Source organism: Xyrauchen texanus, chromosome 11 (genome assembly GCF_025860055.1).
Source record: "Xyrauchen texanus isolate HMW12.3.18 chromosome 11, RBS_HiC_50CHRs, whole genome shotgun sequence".
Lineage (NCBI taxonomy): Eukaryota > Metazoa > Chordata > Actinopteri > Cypriniformes > Catostomidae > Xyrauchen > Xyrauchen texanus.
The window spans coordinates 8248479-8262108 of NC_068286.1; the positions used below are offsets into that span (position 1 = coordinate 8248479).

Genomic DNA, 13630 nt, shown 5'->3' on the forward strand with positions numbered 1-13630 from the left:
ATGTGGGTAAACGTTATATTTGTTGTTGTTCTCCTTAACATGAAGAATTTGGTGGATACTTCACCTTTTGAGGCTGATGCTGAGAAGGAATGGCTCTCTGTCAAGAAGATCAAACCAAATTATTCTGTGAGGCCACAATTCAAAGAAGGTTCACTCAACAGCCCAAGTCGTTTTCTGGAACTGCCAGAATGGGTACGAACTGAAGCTTCTGAGGTTTACTATGATTTCTTCAAACCAGAGATGGGTGTAAGGCTGGTGCCTGAGGAGGTCAAGTCAATTCTACTGCCTGAGAAACCGGCTCCGAAACGACCGTCCTCCATGACCAAGAAAATGGTGCAGGTGTTGTGCTACTTGGACCGCATGTATGTGAGGGTCCTTAAGACTGTCTTCACTAACCCCCAGGCATGGAAATACCTCACGCTGGGAAGCTGTCCTGTCAATAATGTCACAACGTCTCACTACTATTTTCGGTGTCCTCTGACTGGGTGCGGCATGAACCGAAGGGTATGTAATTTATTTACTTGTATCCCTGCTTAAAAATGCTTAAAACCAGCCTAAAGTGGTTAGCTGGTCTTCCATCCTGGTTTGAACAGTACACAAGGCCAGCTAAAACTTGAACCATCCTGTAGGCTAGCTTGATGTGTCCAACCCCCCTCCCTACAGAATTTACCTGTCAGATTTGTTTCTTTAAGTCTTTATGCATTTATTTTGTTTCAGGAGGATGATGATCGGGTGATTTACTCCAATACACTCTGCTATAAACCACCCAACTCTGGTCTGGTTGTTTGGGAGCTGCCGTATTCTTTGCCCATTCACTGTCGCTACACTAAGTAAAGATGTTCACCTCTTGAATGAACTTTTAAATTAGTTGATGCTTAATAGAAGTGTTCTGTTTAATCCTGAGTGGTTGCGGTTTCATAGATCTATCTCTCCCCTATTTTAGGTTCCATCACTCTTATCAAGTTGGCTTCTTGCCCAAGGTTATGAGTGAAACCTTGTACAGAGGCCTACAAACTGGAGGCCTACAAACTAGAGAAGTTACACTCACTGCAATGAATGGTATGGTTTTTTTTTATTTTTTGTGCATTTAAGCCCTCTTATGTGTCAGACATGTGGTGTTGGGCTGGTATTTGTTGCAGAGTTTATTCAATGTATCTTGTTGGTTTAGTATTATCCATCTTAACCTGCTTTCCTTTAAAATGGAAGCTAGCAGTGCAATTTTATTTCTTTTTAATAAAACCTTGGAAACTACTTGTAACGTGAATTTTCATGGTATGGCATTTCAGCATCTTGGGACATACTTTCTGCTGATCAGAGTGTTGTCATTGGCCAACCCATATGCTTTGAAGCCCAGAGCCCAAAAAGTGGTGAATCTGAGAGGCTGTACCTGAACCACTGTTTCGTCACTTCCTCTAATATACCTCCAATGGACAAATATGTTGTGGTAGACAATTATGGGTAAATTATGTTACTTTCAGTTTGCACTCATTGATTTACCATCTACTGTAGATTTGTTTTTGACGTATACCAGCCATTTGTGTTTAATTTTTTTTATTTTCTCTTAAATCTCTCCCTTAATGTAGATGCCTGGTGGACAGTAAGAACAACACTTTGGCTAAGTTCTACAACACTACGGAAAAGAGTACTGTCAGGATGTGTTTTCAGACTTTTATGTTTAAAGACATGGTTTCCAATCATTCCCAATTTGACCAGTCTTGTAATCAGTCTGGCTCACAGCCCGACTCCGACCAGCCAAGCTATGGGTCTGGCGCTGACCATTCTGGACCTCCGTCCCAAAACACTTCTATGATGGTATAATTTGTGGCACTCTTGATTTGCACCCTTGATCACCTTTCCAACTACTGCTTAACTTTTTAATTTTAGTTCTGACACTTGTGTTAAGCTTTCTGAATGTTACTGACTTCCAACACTTCCCATGTTAGTCATTGTTTCTGCATTGTGAGTTTGACCTGGGACCAGATACTCCGACAGCTGGTGCAAAGTCCTGCATGTTTGACACCCAATCAGATATGTGAGTTTGAATCATTAGCACTGTACTGAAGAGCAATATGGATTTTTTTCCATGTAGTGAGTGTTTAAGGGTACAGTGGCTTCCTAGAGCTAAAACTGCATATGTTTTGAATTTATTGTAATCCTGTACTTTAGGTGGCTTGAGTTGTATGGTGACCCCTCTGTCTGTGACTGCTGTGACTCTACATGTGAAGCTCCTGGTCAGTATAACCCCAAGAATATGACCTGGCTGTTGCATATAGTTGAGGTTTTATTAGTTTTAAGCTAAACTACTACTGCTCCACCATGCATAATCACTGTTCAGTTCCAGGAAACACTCCCTGTCTTCCATTTGGTTGTACAGCTAGTCCTGCCCCACAACTCTCTCCATTGGTAGAGCAAGTGTTTGGCTGTATGGCAACTTTATTGCTTGCCATGTCTTTGATTAAATCAACTGACAAATGGCTTGTAGGCTCTGCATATTAAGCTGATATACGAGAATTTTAACATCAGCTTTTAATTGAAGCTTTCCCAAATTGCACGAATCCCAGCTTTTCCAATTCCAGTGCTTGTTCTGGTTTTGCCAGTAAGCTATAGGGTTTTTTTATTTAAACTTCCTTTTTTCTGTCTTTTACAGCTACCAGTAACTACAAGTCTAGGAGTGTCAGTAAGGCTTGGGATGTGATTATGTCTGAAGACCTCCCAACTCCTTTACCAGCGACTACGGTTTCAACGGACACTTCAGCTAGTCCGAGTGATTTGCCCTGGGACTATGATTACTACTGACTTGCTCTTGGACTCTTTGACTAGGGGAGTTTTTTTTAAACAAAAGATGTTTGAAATAAAGCATGTTTGATATGATTAACTGCTGTTCTTTTGACCATCACATTTCTTTTACTTGTGAATCCTTGTCGTCTTAAAGACAAGGATTTACATATGTGCCATAAAAGGAGTAGAGTGAGCATTGTGGACCTATTGGAAGCTGGTGGATATCTGACTAGTCCGTTTTGGGTGGGGAGGTTGCTGGGTAGCTCCACCAGGTGAAGTGGCTGACTACCACTCCTGGAGTCAAGAGTTCAAATCCAGGGTGTCCCAAGCAACCAAATTTGCCTGGTTGCTAGGGAGTGTAGAGTTTCATGGGGTAACCTCATGGTCACAATGTGGTTCTTGATGGGGTATGTGGTGAGGCCTCATGTGCCAGATCTCCACTGTAACGTGCTCAAGATGCACATTTACTGTATCTGATGCAGAGATTCGCCCTCCACTACGCCACCACGAGGACCCGGAGCGCATTCGGAATTGGGCGTTCCCAATGGGTAGAAACTCTAACAAGTCCCTTTTAAAATATACAAGAGAAGGTGTGCGTCTAGGTTCCTAAATTTCACCACTGGCATAATTTTGAACCAAATTGAGCCTCCAGTACCAGAACTGGGATTCCTTGGAAATAATAGCTCCAGCTCTTTGTTGCTGTGTTTTGACGTCATTGCCATCTTAATTTTACCACGTTTAAGTAGGGTATGGGCGGTTAGCTTTGAAATTGACTTTTTTAACCTTGTTAGTCTTTTTACAGCCATTTCATTCTGAAAACTGAACTCTTGCAATCGAAGACATATTGGTGTCAATGGTGAACATGGCTAATATCAGCCTATTGGCTGAGGTTTATATTCCAGGTCTGTTTTTGGTCCCAATGCAAGTGCAGTTTTAAAAGTGTGATTTTTGTCAGTTGAAATTTCAGCAATTGAATGTATTCCAATATGTGGGAGTTGTCTTAAATGCACTTTTTGCAAAGGAAAAAAAATCACTTGTTCATTATGTGGTCCAAAACGTAGGGTTTACAGATTGCAAATATCTTTCCCAGTCGTTTCATAGAACTAAAATGGGGACCTCTGTGTGCTAATTGGATAAACTAGTCTTTATTGACCGGTCAAAAAGGGACACCTCAGTTCCACCACACAATTATGACTTTACAGACATTTATCAAGTGTTCAAGTACAGCAGAAAAGTAATTTATGCATTTGGAAAGGTTTGCAAATGTAGGCTTTGATTTTACTAACTCAAACTGTGGCAAAGTATCTCAAAAGCACTGCATTCCTTTTTGGTGATTAACTAGCACAAAACTGAATCTGTGATTATCAAAAATGACCAACTTCAAAGTGAAAAGCAAAAAGCATGGTTTATAGTACAAGTGTCCCTATTGTATGACTAAGTCTTCGAAAGCATTAAAGCATATCGAATTGCTAGAATTGAATCAATAAATTGTATTATCAGTGCTTGCATTTAAATGCATTGAATTTACAGGTCTTGTGTTTTTGGAGGCTGAAATTTAACATGGTTGTCTTTTTCATTTGGAGACATTTTGGAACTAATTTCATTAACATTTAAACAAATATTCACCTTTCAAATTTAATTTGAAAATACGATCTAGATTTTCCGATAGGTAAAATTCAGCCTGTTCTATTTGCTTAAAATTCCTAAAATTTTCAAACTCAATTCAACCTTCCACATCTGGGAACTGTAAGAAAAGCAGCAGACTGATGCACAATCTCAATCTGGCACTAATCGTTGTCACTAGTAGGTTGTGCAGTGCGATCAGGTGTTGACTGCTGAAGACCAAATCTACAGGTTGAGAGAACAGCCGTGTAAGTTTTGATAGTTTGTTTTTCAAAGTTGTTCATGGGTAAAAAATATATACATATTTGATTTGCACCAGTGGGTGGGGTGTGGGCATGAAACACAGCTTACCACTGATTGGCCAACCTGCTGCATCATCATCAGTTCATCAATACTGTGCAACAGAATAATTATCCACTGCTGCTCAACTTTTAATGCAACTTATCTCTCATCAGGGAAGGGTCTATAGTGGGTTCTGCAACCTACGTGTGCCAGAGAAATATTAGTTGTCTGTTCTAGAAATAGCCTATTGATGTCCCTCGCATCTGCACGCAAAATTTCTCGGCCTATTTGGACACACAGCTTGTTTTATTTAGCTGTCTGCTATGAAAATCTCTATCAAAAGGTGTGGCGAAGCAGCACACAGCATGATCCACTGGACAGGTTGGATACATTTACTTTGTAGTGATGTGCAGACCAGTATGTGGAATTTAAAAATGTTTATAAAAAGATTGCTGATACATTGTCCAGGTTATTACATAACTCAGATGTTTGAAGCACTGATTGCTGTGTAGGTAGGCATTACATATAATGTTGCAGGGTGACCAGTCCCGAATTGGAAACTTTTTTGTTTCATTTCACTTACTAGTCCATGGCTGGGTTTCCCAAGGCACTAAGTAGAACATAGTATCACAAAAGTTGTACGTAATCTCTTTGGTGCATTTCCAAAAAGCATTAACGTAATAAAGTAAAAATTAAGTAAATAAAAGCAGCTTTGATCCACTCTAAATAAGTGCTACTTAAATGTATATTTCTCGCATTTTCACAGTTTATCAGAGAATAAGGAATGTTTAATAACTTGTATTGATATATTTGGATCATTGGAAAGCCATAGCCAGAAACAAGGCTTTGGGTGTGCCAAATGGATTGGTGGTGGTGTAGTGGGCTAAAGCAAATTACTGGTAATCAGAAGGTTGCTGGTTCGATCGCCACAGCCACCACCATTGTGTCCTTGAGCAAGGCACTTAAATCCAGGTTGCTCTGGGGGGATTGTCCCTGTGATAAGTGCACTGTAAGTCACTTTGGATAAAAACAAAATGCCAAATGCATACATGTAAATGTAATTTTAACAACAATTGCCATTCATATATGTAAAATTTTTAGCACTAAATTTATTTTCTATTTAGCCCCACATTACATTATAATTAATCTATTAGCCTAAACAAATTAATTAAACTGTAATCAAAGGAGTTGGTAGGACCGCACAGGTACATGAAGGGACAATTTTTACTAACTGACAAAAAGTACTACACCGGTTTACATTCACTGATTCAAAAACTTCATTTAGGAAAATAAATGTGTGAGGCATTTTATGAAATAGAAAATTACAATACCATGTGCATCAATTTCCAGCAAAGGAAACAAACGTTTGGCAACATTAGAGGCCATTATTATGATTCACATACATACATTTCTATCATTAATCTCTATAAAAGCAAACATTGATCTGTAACCCTGTTTTACTTATGCCATCATTATTTGATTTAATTAAATGCTGTGATTGTCTTGAACATTCTGCATCTCGTCAAGTTTCATTTCCAAGCTTGTCAGTATTTCTGCATTATTGTCATGTTGAGAAGGCAAACTCCTGGATATATTGGCCAAGGTTTCATCATTGGACCGGACCGCTCCTGTAACAAAGCATTTAAGATCTAATTTATAATGAGCAATCTTAAGTGCTGTTTTGGGAAACAGGAATTCTCTACGTAAAATAATGAGTGGCATTAATTAAGACCATCATAAAAATTCAATTTGCAGCCTATATATGTTTTTGTATTTTATTTTAAAAAATACACATTAATTTATTCCCACTTATCCTATGTAAGGTTGCGAAGGTACTGGAGCCTATCCCAGGAACATGTTTATATTAGGGCTGTCAATCGATTACAAATTTTAACCGAATTAATTACATGGTGTCCCGATTAATTAATCATGATTAATCGCATATACAAATATTTGCTGAGAAAGCCCATCATATAACAATAATTCAATATATAAAGATTATTCATATTTATATCAATATACAATTATACACAGTTATCTTTAAATATTTAAAATATCTAATATAAATAATATAATATAATATATAAATATATATATAATACAAAATATTCAGATAATTAAAAAGCATTACATTCTTGTAGAAGAAAGTTAATCATTGATAAAACAATATAAAAGCGGCTTTAGAATACAATGTATTGTTTACTTCCATATTATTGATCATAAGTCAATCATTGTCACACAGTTCACAGCAATCCATTACACAAGTGAATTTGTCAATCAGTTGGAGATTTATTATGAGGGCTTGTTTAAGGACCCGTCAATTTACACCTGCGTCAGATATGCTTGTGTAGTGTCTCGGGAGTGTTGTGTCATAAACATAAAATGTTTAGTTCACTGTGTCAAGTTAAATATAGTTTAATACTAAATCTTTAAACACATATTAAGATCCCTTAGTTCGCATTTGCGCTCCAAGTGTTTTGAACGCAAGAATGTAACGCATGTTTGTATTGTGGGTTGTTTTCTTCACTGTATAAACTGCATGTTGCTCATACAGCTGAAATTTCACTTACTGCCCTCTGGAGTAGACAGGTGGTACTACAAGCTTGCATTTCTCAGGAATCTTCCTTATTATGGTGCGATTAATTGCGTAAATTCTTTTAACGCGTTATTTTTTGTCAAATTAATTGCACTGAATTAACGCGTTAAATCGACAGCCCTAGTTTATATATATTAGAACATATATTAGAAAAGCTGAAAACTGAGCTTTGACTTTTACAAATGAAGATGCTACAAATTAATACTGTTGGCCTAGATAAGATTTGAATTTGTATAAAAAATTTTATGTCTGTCAAATACATTTCAGATTTTAAAAACCCTTGACTGTGTAGAAGTTTACTTATTTTTATTAATGTTGCATGACATACAACAAAGTGGTAGCTCATTAAACTAATCGCTTTAACAAACTGTTTAAAGCAGTACTTTTAACTCAAGTCATGTCATTGTTATTTGTATAGCGCCTTTCACAACACACATCGTTTCAAAGCAGCTTTACAGAAGATAATGCCTTAACAGAAGATAAAACTGTAATGTCTATAATGTCGATGAGTCATCATTGCGTAATTAGATAAAATACGATTATGAATTGTTTCAAAATAAATAATTAAATAATAATTGTATTTAAAACCCCAGTGAGCAAGCTGATGGTGTCTGTTAAGGAACACAAAACACCATAAGATGTTGGTTAATGGGAGAAAAACAGCTTTTTGATGTTTTGTTTTGCAAGCTTTGGCTAATCTAATCAAAAGTCAAGTGGTTTTGACTATAGTTCTTCCATAGAGTTGCTCGTTGTTGCAGCCTGGTAACTTCTAAATAACACTTCGTTATCTGATAAAGTAATAAAAGCCTGTGCAACTCAAGAGCTGCCAACCAGTGGATTTTATGACATCTCCTGCAGATTTCATGCTGTCTGAGACTGAGATTAACCCTTAGCACTGACCACATTAAAATCCACCTTCCAACATTCTTGACATTTGTTTAGTGTTTTACAAGAAACCAAAATAATCAATCCCATATCCATACTGTAATGAAACACCTACTCAGGAAGCTTGAGGTTAACCCAGGTGTGTGAGTTTATTATACTGGACATAGGAAAAGCAGGTAAGTATTCAGGTACAGTACAAAGTCTTTGGACACAGCCTATGATCAAACAGTGAACTAAAGGCAGAGGGCACAAATCCATAAATGGTAACTTCCAAATTAACAAAGTTATTTAGCTTGCAAGTCTGGAGCAGACCATAGACAAACAGGTGAGATTAACACAGGTGAGTAGAAACGTTGTGTTCTCAAGAGTCACTTGTATTGTATATTCAGCACAGATCGTTGACAAAAAGGTGAAGTTAACACAGGTGAGTAGATATGTCGTATTCACAGAATTCTCAAGAGTAATTTATCTTGTATGTCCAGAACAGGTTGTTGACAATCAGGGAAGTAAAACACAGAGGAAACCGTAGTCTACTGCGGCAGTGTAAGATGAAAGACCAAGGTACCTTTCAACAAGGCCAGACACTGACTGAGCATGAGTGTGGGGTTTAAGTGCAGGTCCAAACAAGATGATAATGAGCTGCAGGTGTGCGTGATTAATGCTCAGCCAAGTGAGAGCGGTGACTGACGTGGCACACCACGTTTTGAAATAATAATGACATGCTTGTGTTACTATTAATATTCATGTTCATATAAATTCTAGCCATTTCTGAAACTCCAAACACGCCAAAGAATATGCATTTTCCTATTTCCTGCTTTGTAGTAAACACTACAAGAATAAACAGAACCATTTTAATAAATATTTAATTAATTCATATGTAACATTCATTATACATTATATGCATTATAATGGAGTGGTGGTGGTGTAGTGGTCTAAGCACATAATTGGTAATCTGGTAATCAGACGGTTGCTGGTTCAAGCCCCACAGCCACCACCATTGTGTCCTTGAGCAAGGCACTTAACTCCAGGTTGCTCCGGGGGGATTGTCCCTGTAATAAGTGCACTGTAAGTCGCTTTGGATAAAAGTGTCTGCCAAATGCATAAATGTAAATGTAAAATTATAATGTTATAATATTAATTATACATTATCTGTCTACTACTATTGCTAACATGTGAGTGGGTTCAAATTTCTAATAGCAAGTTTTTAAGTGCAGATGTGAGCGCACTGTGCAGCTCTGGGCCTTGTTTCACAAAACCATCTTAAGCCAAGATCGTAGAAGCCATCATAAGTATTACTTGAAAATGCTTGTAGATTTACGATTGCTCTGGAGTAAACCTACAGATAAGAGCATCTTAATAGACAAGGGCTGGGTTTCCCTATAACGTTGCAACTTAAGATTTAACGATCATCTTAAATGATGTCGCTCGTTATTTTATGATAGAGTAATGAATGTTTCCCAAATGAGCATGTATATCGCTCGCTATAAAGTTGAACTTAAGTGCTTTGTTAAGGGAGCTGTCCAGTCCAAAGGTGCTGATCACTTTGGCCAGTATGTCCAGGAGTTTGTCTTCTCAACATGAAAATTAGGTGGAAATACTGACCAACATACAGTTGTTTGTAACCAAATGTATTACCTAACTATTACAGAAAAAAATAGGACTCATTATGCATCATGCTATTTGTTACTGCACTGTAAAATGACTATATGCGAGCTGATTTGAACCAGCCATTGGAGGAGCAAGAGAGAGAGGGAATCTCTCATTGCACACTCTCACTCTAATCTACCATGTTTCAATTATTGATCAAATTATTTGTATTTCATATTTAAACTTTGTGATCACATTACTCACATGTCTTCTTAAATAATATGTTTAATAAGAACATATCGTCTGTCTATTGCCATTACAATTATGCTTATCAATGAAGGCTAATATAATGTTGTACTGTATTACATGTCTTAGACCTAGATGCAATAATCTGTGTAGCACTGAAAAATGCACGCAATTTAATCACGATAAAAATAGAAAGCGGATGCAGGTGGAATATGCACGCTGTAGAATCGCGATAACAGAATAATGTGAGGGGGAACCCCGAATTAAATGATGAAAACAGATATATAAGGCTACAAAAAAACTAGCAGGCTACAAACACAGTCTCGAGCTAGGCGCCAGCAGCAACAGGTAAAATACACGCAGATGAAACAGTAGAAAAGGGGAAAAACTTGAAACACAGTAAAATGACAAAGGATAAAATTATGAACGTATGAAAATAAGACTAAGCAGGCTACAAACACAAACACTCGTGCAGTGTGCCGTCAGCAACAGGAAGTCCAGTGGTGTCAGCTCCAATGTAATGGCACATTAATACTGAAATTGGTCACACCTAAGTTTTCATGCCTGTGTTCTTATGTCGTCAGAAAACAATGAAAATCATGACAAGTTTTCGTCTGGTTTCTTCCCAAAACATGGTCCCTGTACTGAAGAGCACTGCCAGTATTTGATAAATAATTTAGTTTGAGCTAAAACTGCACAACTTTAGAATTAATGGTAATTGTTGATGTTTCTGTTCTTTTGATGAACTGAGCTGTATGGTGATCCCTCTGTCTGTGACTCTACATGTCAAGCTTCAGGTCCATAATAACCCCAAGAATATGACGTGGATGTTGCATATGGTAATTTGCGGATTTATTTTAATTCAAGCTAAACGGACTTCTGCTCCACCATACAGAAATGCAGAAATAATCACTGTTCTGGTTCCAGAAAACTCTCCCTGTCTTCCAATGGTTGTCCTGCCATTGCATACAGCTAGTCCTGCCCCCAACTCACACCATTGATAGCACCAATGTTGGGCTGGATGGCAACTCTTTTGATAGCTTGCCATAGTGTCTGGGATTAAATCAACTGACAAATAGCATGTAGTTAACTCTGCATATTAAGCTGATATACAAGATTTTTAACATCAGCTTTAAAGTACATCCCCTGTTAACGGTTACCTTTTCCCAAATTGCACGAAATCCCAGCTCTTCAGATTCCAGTGCTCGTTACTGTGTTGCCAAGAGACTTGAGGGCAGTTTTTTTTCATTATGGTTTCCAAAATTGACTCCTGTTTGCCTGTTTTGGTGGGGTTTATTATTTTGTCATTTACTGTTCTGTCTTTTGACAGCTAACAGTCACTACAAGTTTATGATCATCAGTAAGTCTTGGGATGTGATGTTTAGGCCTGAAGCCCTCCCAACTCCTTTACCAGTGATTTCCACATCAACTCTCTCTTCAACTGGTCATAGTGATTTGCCCTGGGACTGTACTTCTACTGGTCAGACTGACTTGCCCTGGGACTTTGTTTGAATAAAAATAAAATATTTTGAATGTGCTATTCTTTTGATCTCAAAGTGTTTATCCTGTCACATTGATTTACTTGCTTGTTAATCCTTGTCTTTTCTAAAAGCTTGAATAAATGCTTCTTTAGTGCCATAAAAACGAATCAAAAAAGTCACGTGTACAACTCAATATTTGTCACAAAGTAACTGATTTGTCTAATTACCTGTACTTGGTTTCTGTTTTGATTAAAATTGTTAGGCTTCTCATTCAATGAATTGTTCAGGACATCCAGTGTTCCTAAGAACATGAGGGTTCCCAAAGCATGGAAAAGCAGTTTAGCTTGTAGTCTTTGCTGATGGTACAAAATGTGGTCTCCTCAGGTTGCCATGAAAGTGCTTACTGACCAACAGAAATGCATTCTTCAAGTGGTAACTTGTTAGTCCACATTTTCCAGTCAAGCCAAGGAGGCTTGAGAGGTGGCCACAGGGCCGGAGAGAGTCAGGAATTGGAGCCACTGGAGGAGGAGTGGGCAGAGCCGCTGGAGGAGTCTCAGGGAGCATGGACGGAACCGCTGGAGGAGTCTCTGGGAGTGTGGATGGAACCGCTGGAGGAGTTGTCTCTGGGAGAGCGGGCAGAGTCACTGTAGTCAGGAGCTCTGGCAGCAACTGGGAAAGGATCTCCGTGGTCGTGAGCATGGGCAGTGACGGGGAACGACCTCTGTGGTCGTGAGCACGGGCAATGACGGGGAACAACCTCCGTGGTCGTGAGCATGGGCAGTGACAGGGAACGACCTCCGTGGTCGTGAGCATGCGCAGTAACAGGGGAACGATCTCCGTGGTCGTGAGCATGGGCAGTGACAGGTGAATGACCTCCGTGGTCGTGAGCATGGGCAGTGATATGGGAACGACCTCCATGGTCATGAGCACAGGCAGTGACAGGGGAACGACACAGAGATCGTGAGCACGGGCAGTGCCTGGGGAGTAGGAGCCCTTCTCTTCTGCTTCTGGATGGCTATGAGCACAGCTGAAAGAGACTCGGGAGGCAGAGCCCTGTTTTGAATATTTGATTCGCACATATGTGTGGGCCTGACACGCTCCGTTCAGATTGGTCAACCTGCACCGTCGTCTTCCTCAATACTGTGAGATAATAATAGATGATAAATATAGTAATTATTATATAGAATAATAATATATTGTTTACAATGTATTCTCTAAAACTCGCCATGTTTATTGCAGCTGAGCTATCTCTCTCATCAAATAGTCAGACACAGTGCCTATACACAAAACCATAAAATGTTCACTGAATGCAGACAGGGTTTCGTCTTCATGCGATTCAGCATTTGGACAGTCATTGCAAGCATTTGACAAGGGCGCACACACACACACACACACACACACACACACACACACACACATTTAAGATGTTTATTAAGATTAATCCATCGCTCTGTATGCCAAATGTCTTCTCACAATTATCCTTCTTGTTTTATTCATTTATAAGTGGTGTCATGCACTGCAGCTGATCAGTTGGGCGCTGGTGGTCCACACTGCACTGGACAATCGGCTGGCATTCAAGACAGCCGGGCATTCATGCCAGTGAATTATAACAGCAGTAAATAACACATTATAAATAATAATAAAACTAATAATAATAACACATAAATTGGAAGATATTATTACATTTAATATTTAATAATAAGACTACCACTATTTACAGCGAAGATAATTAATTTTGAGCATCCTGATTTTGTATGGGTGACCTTTACCTATTGGGTCACGCGGCAGTTTTGTGTGCCTTGTGAAGGCATGCTGATTTTAAATTCTCTGGTGGAGCTTTCATGAACTTGGTTCACCTTTGGAATGTATAAATATTTTTTGGGGTGAATTTTAGTTAATACATTAATAATCTAATACTAATATTATAGGACATACTGTAAAAATCTCAACTTTAGAAATTCGGTCTGCCTACTGGGAACTTCCTACAATCTTTGGAATGTGAAAATAAGGCAAGTATGAATATCGAACCTAAACTAACTTTACCCCACAGTTAAATCTAAGCCTATAAGTCTTTACAAGGTAGGCATATGCTTCAATAGTCTTATGAATATGGTTATTTTTGTCATCTCATTTAAAACCAAGACAGCAGGTT

General features: G+C 38.5%; 1 protein-coding gene across 1 annotated transcript; it reads left to right on the top strand.

The window, feature by feature from the left end:
- On the top strand, positions 1–2796 carry LOC127652093 (zona pellucida sperm-binding protein 3-like). The gene is made up of 7 exons (XM_052138154.1): positions 1–504; positions 718–830; positions 944–1059; positions 1287–1458; positions 1584–1763; positions 2167–2231; positions 2648–2796. Exons 1-7 carry the CDS (start codon positions 1–3, stop codon positions 2794–2796), a joined length of 1299 nt encoding a protein of 432 aa, XP_051994114.1.
- The last annotated feature ends 10834 nt before the right edge of the window (positions 2797–13630 follow it).

Excerpts from the sequence above, each read along its gene's own strand:
- LOC127652093 (XM_052138154.1), top strand. The coding sequence starts at position 1 with ATGTGGGTAAACGTTATATTTGTTGTTGTTCTCCTTAACATGAAGAAT. Across the intron at positions 831-943 it reads ATTCACTGTCGCTACACTAA|GTTCCATCACTCTTATCAAG; the intron begins GTAAAGATGTTC and ends CCCCTATTTTAG. Across the intron at positions 1,459-1,583 it reads GTTGTGGTAGACAATTATGG|ATGCCTGGTGGACAGTAAGA; the intron begins GTAAATTATGTT and ends CCCTTAATGTAG.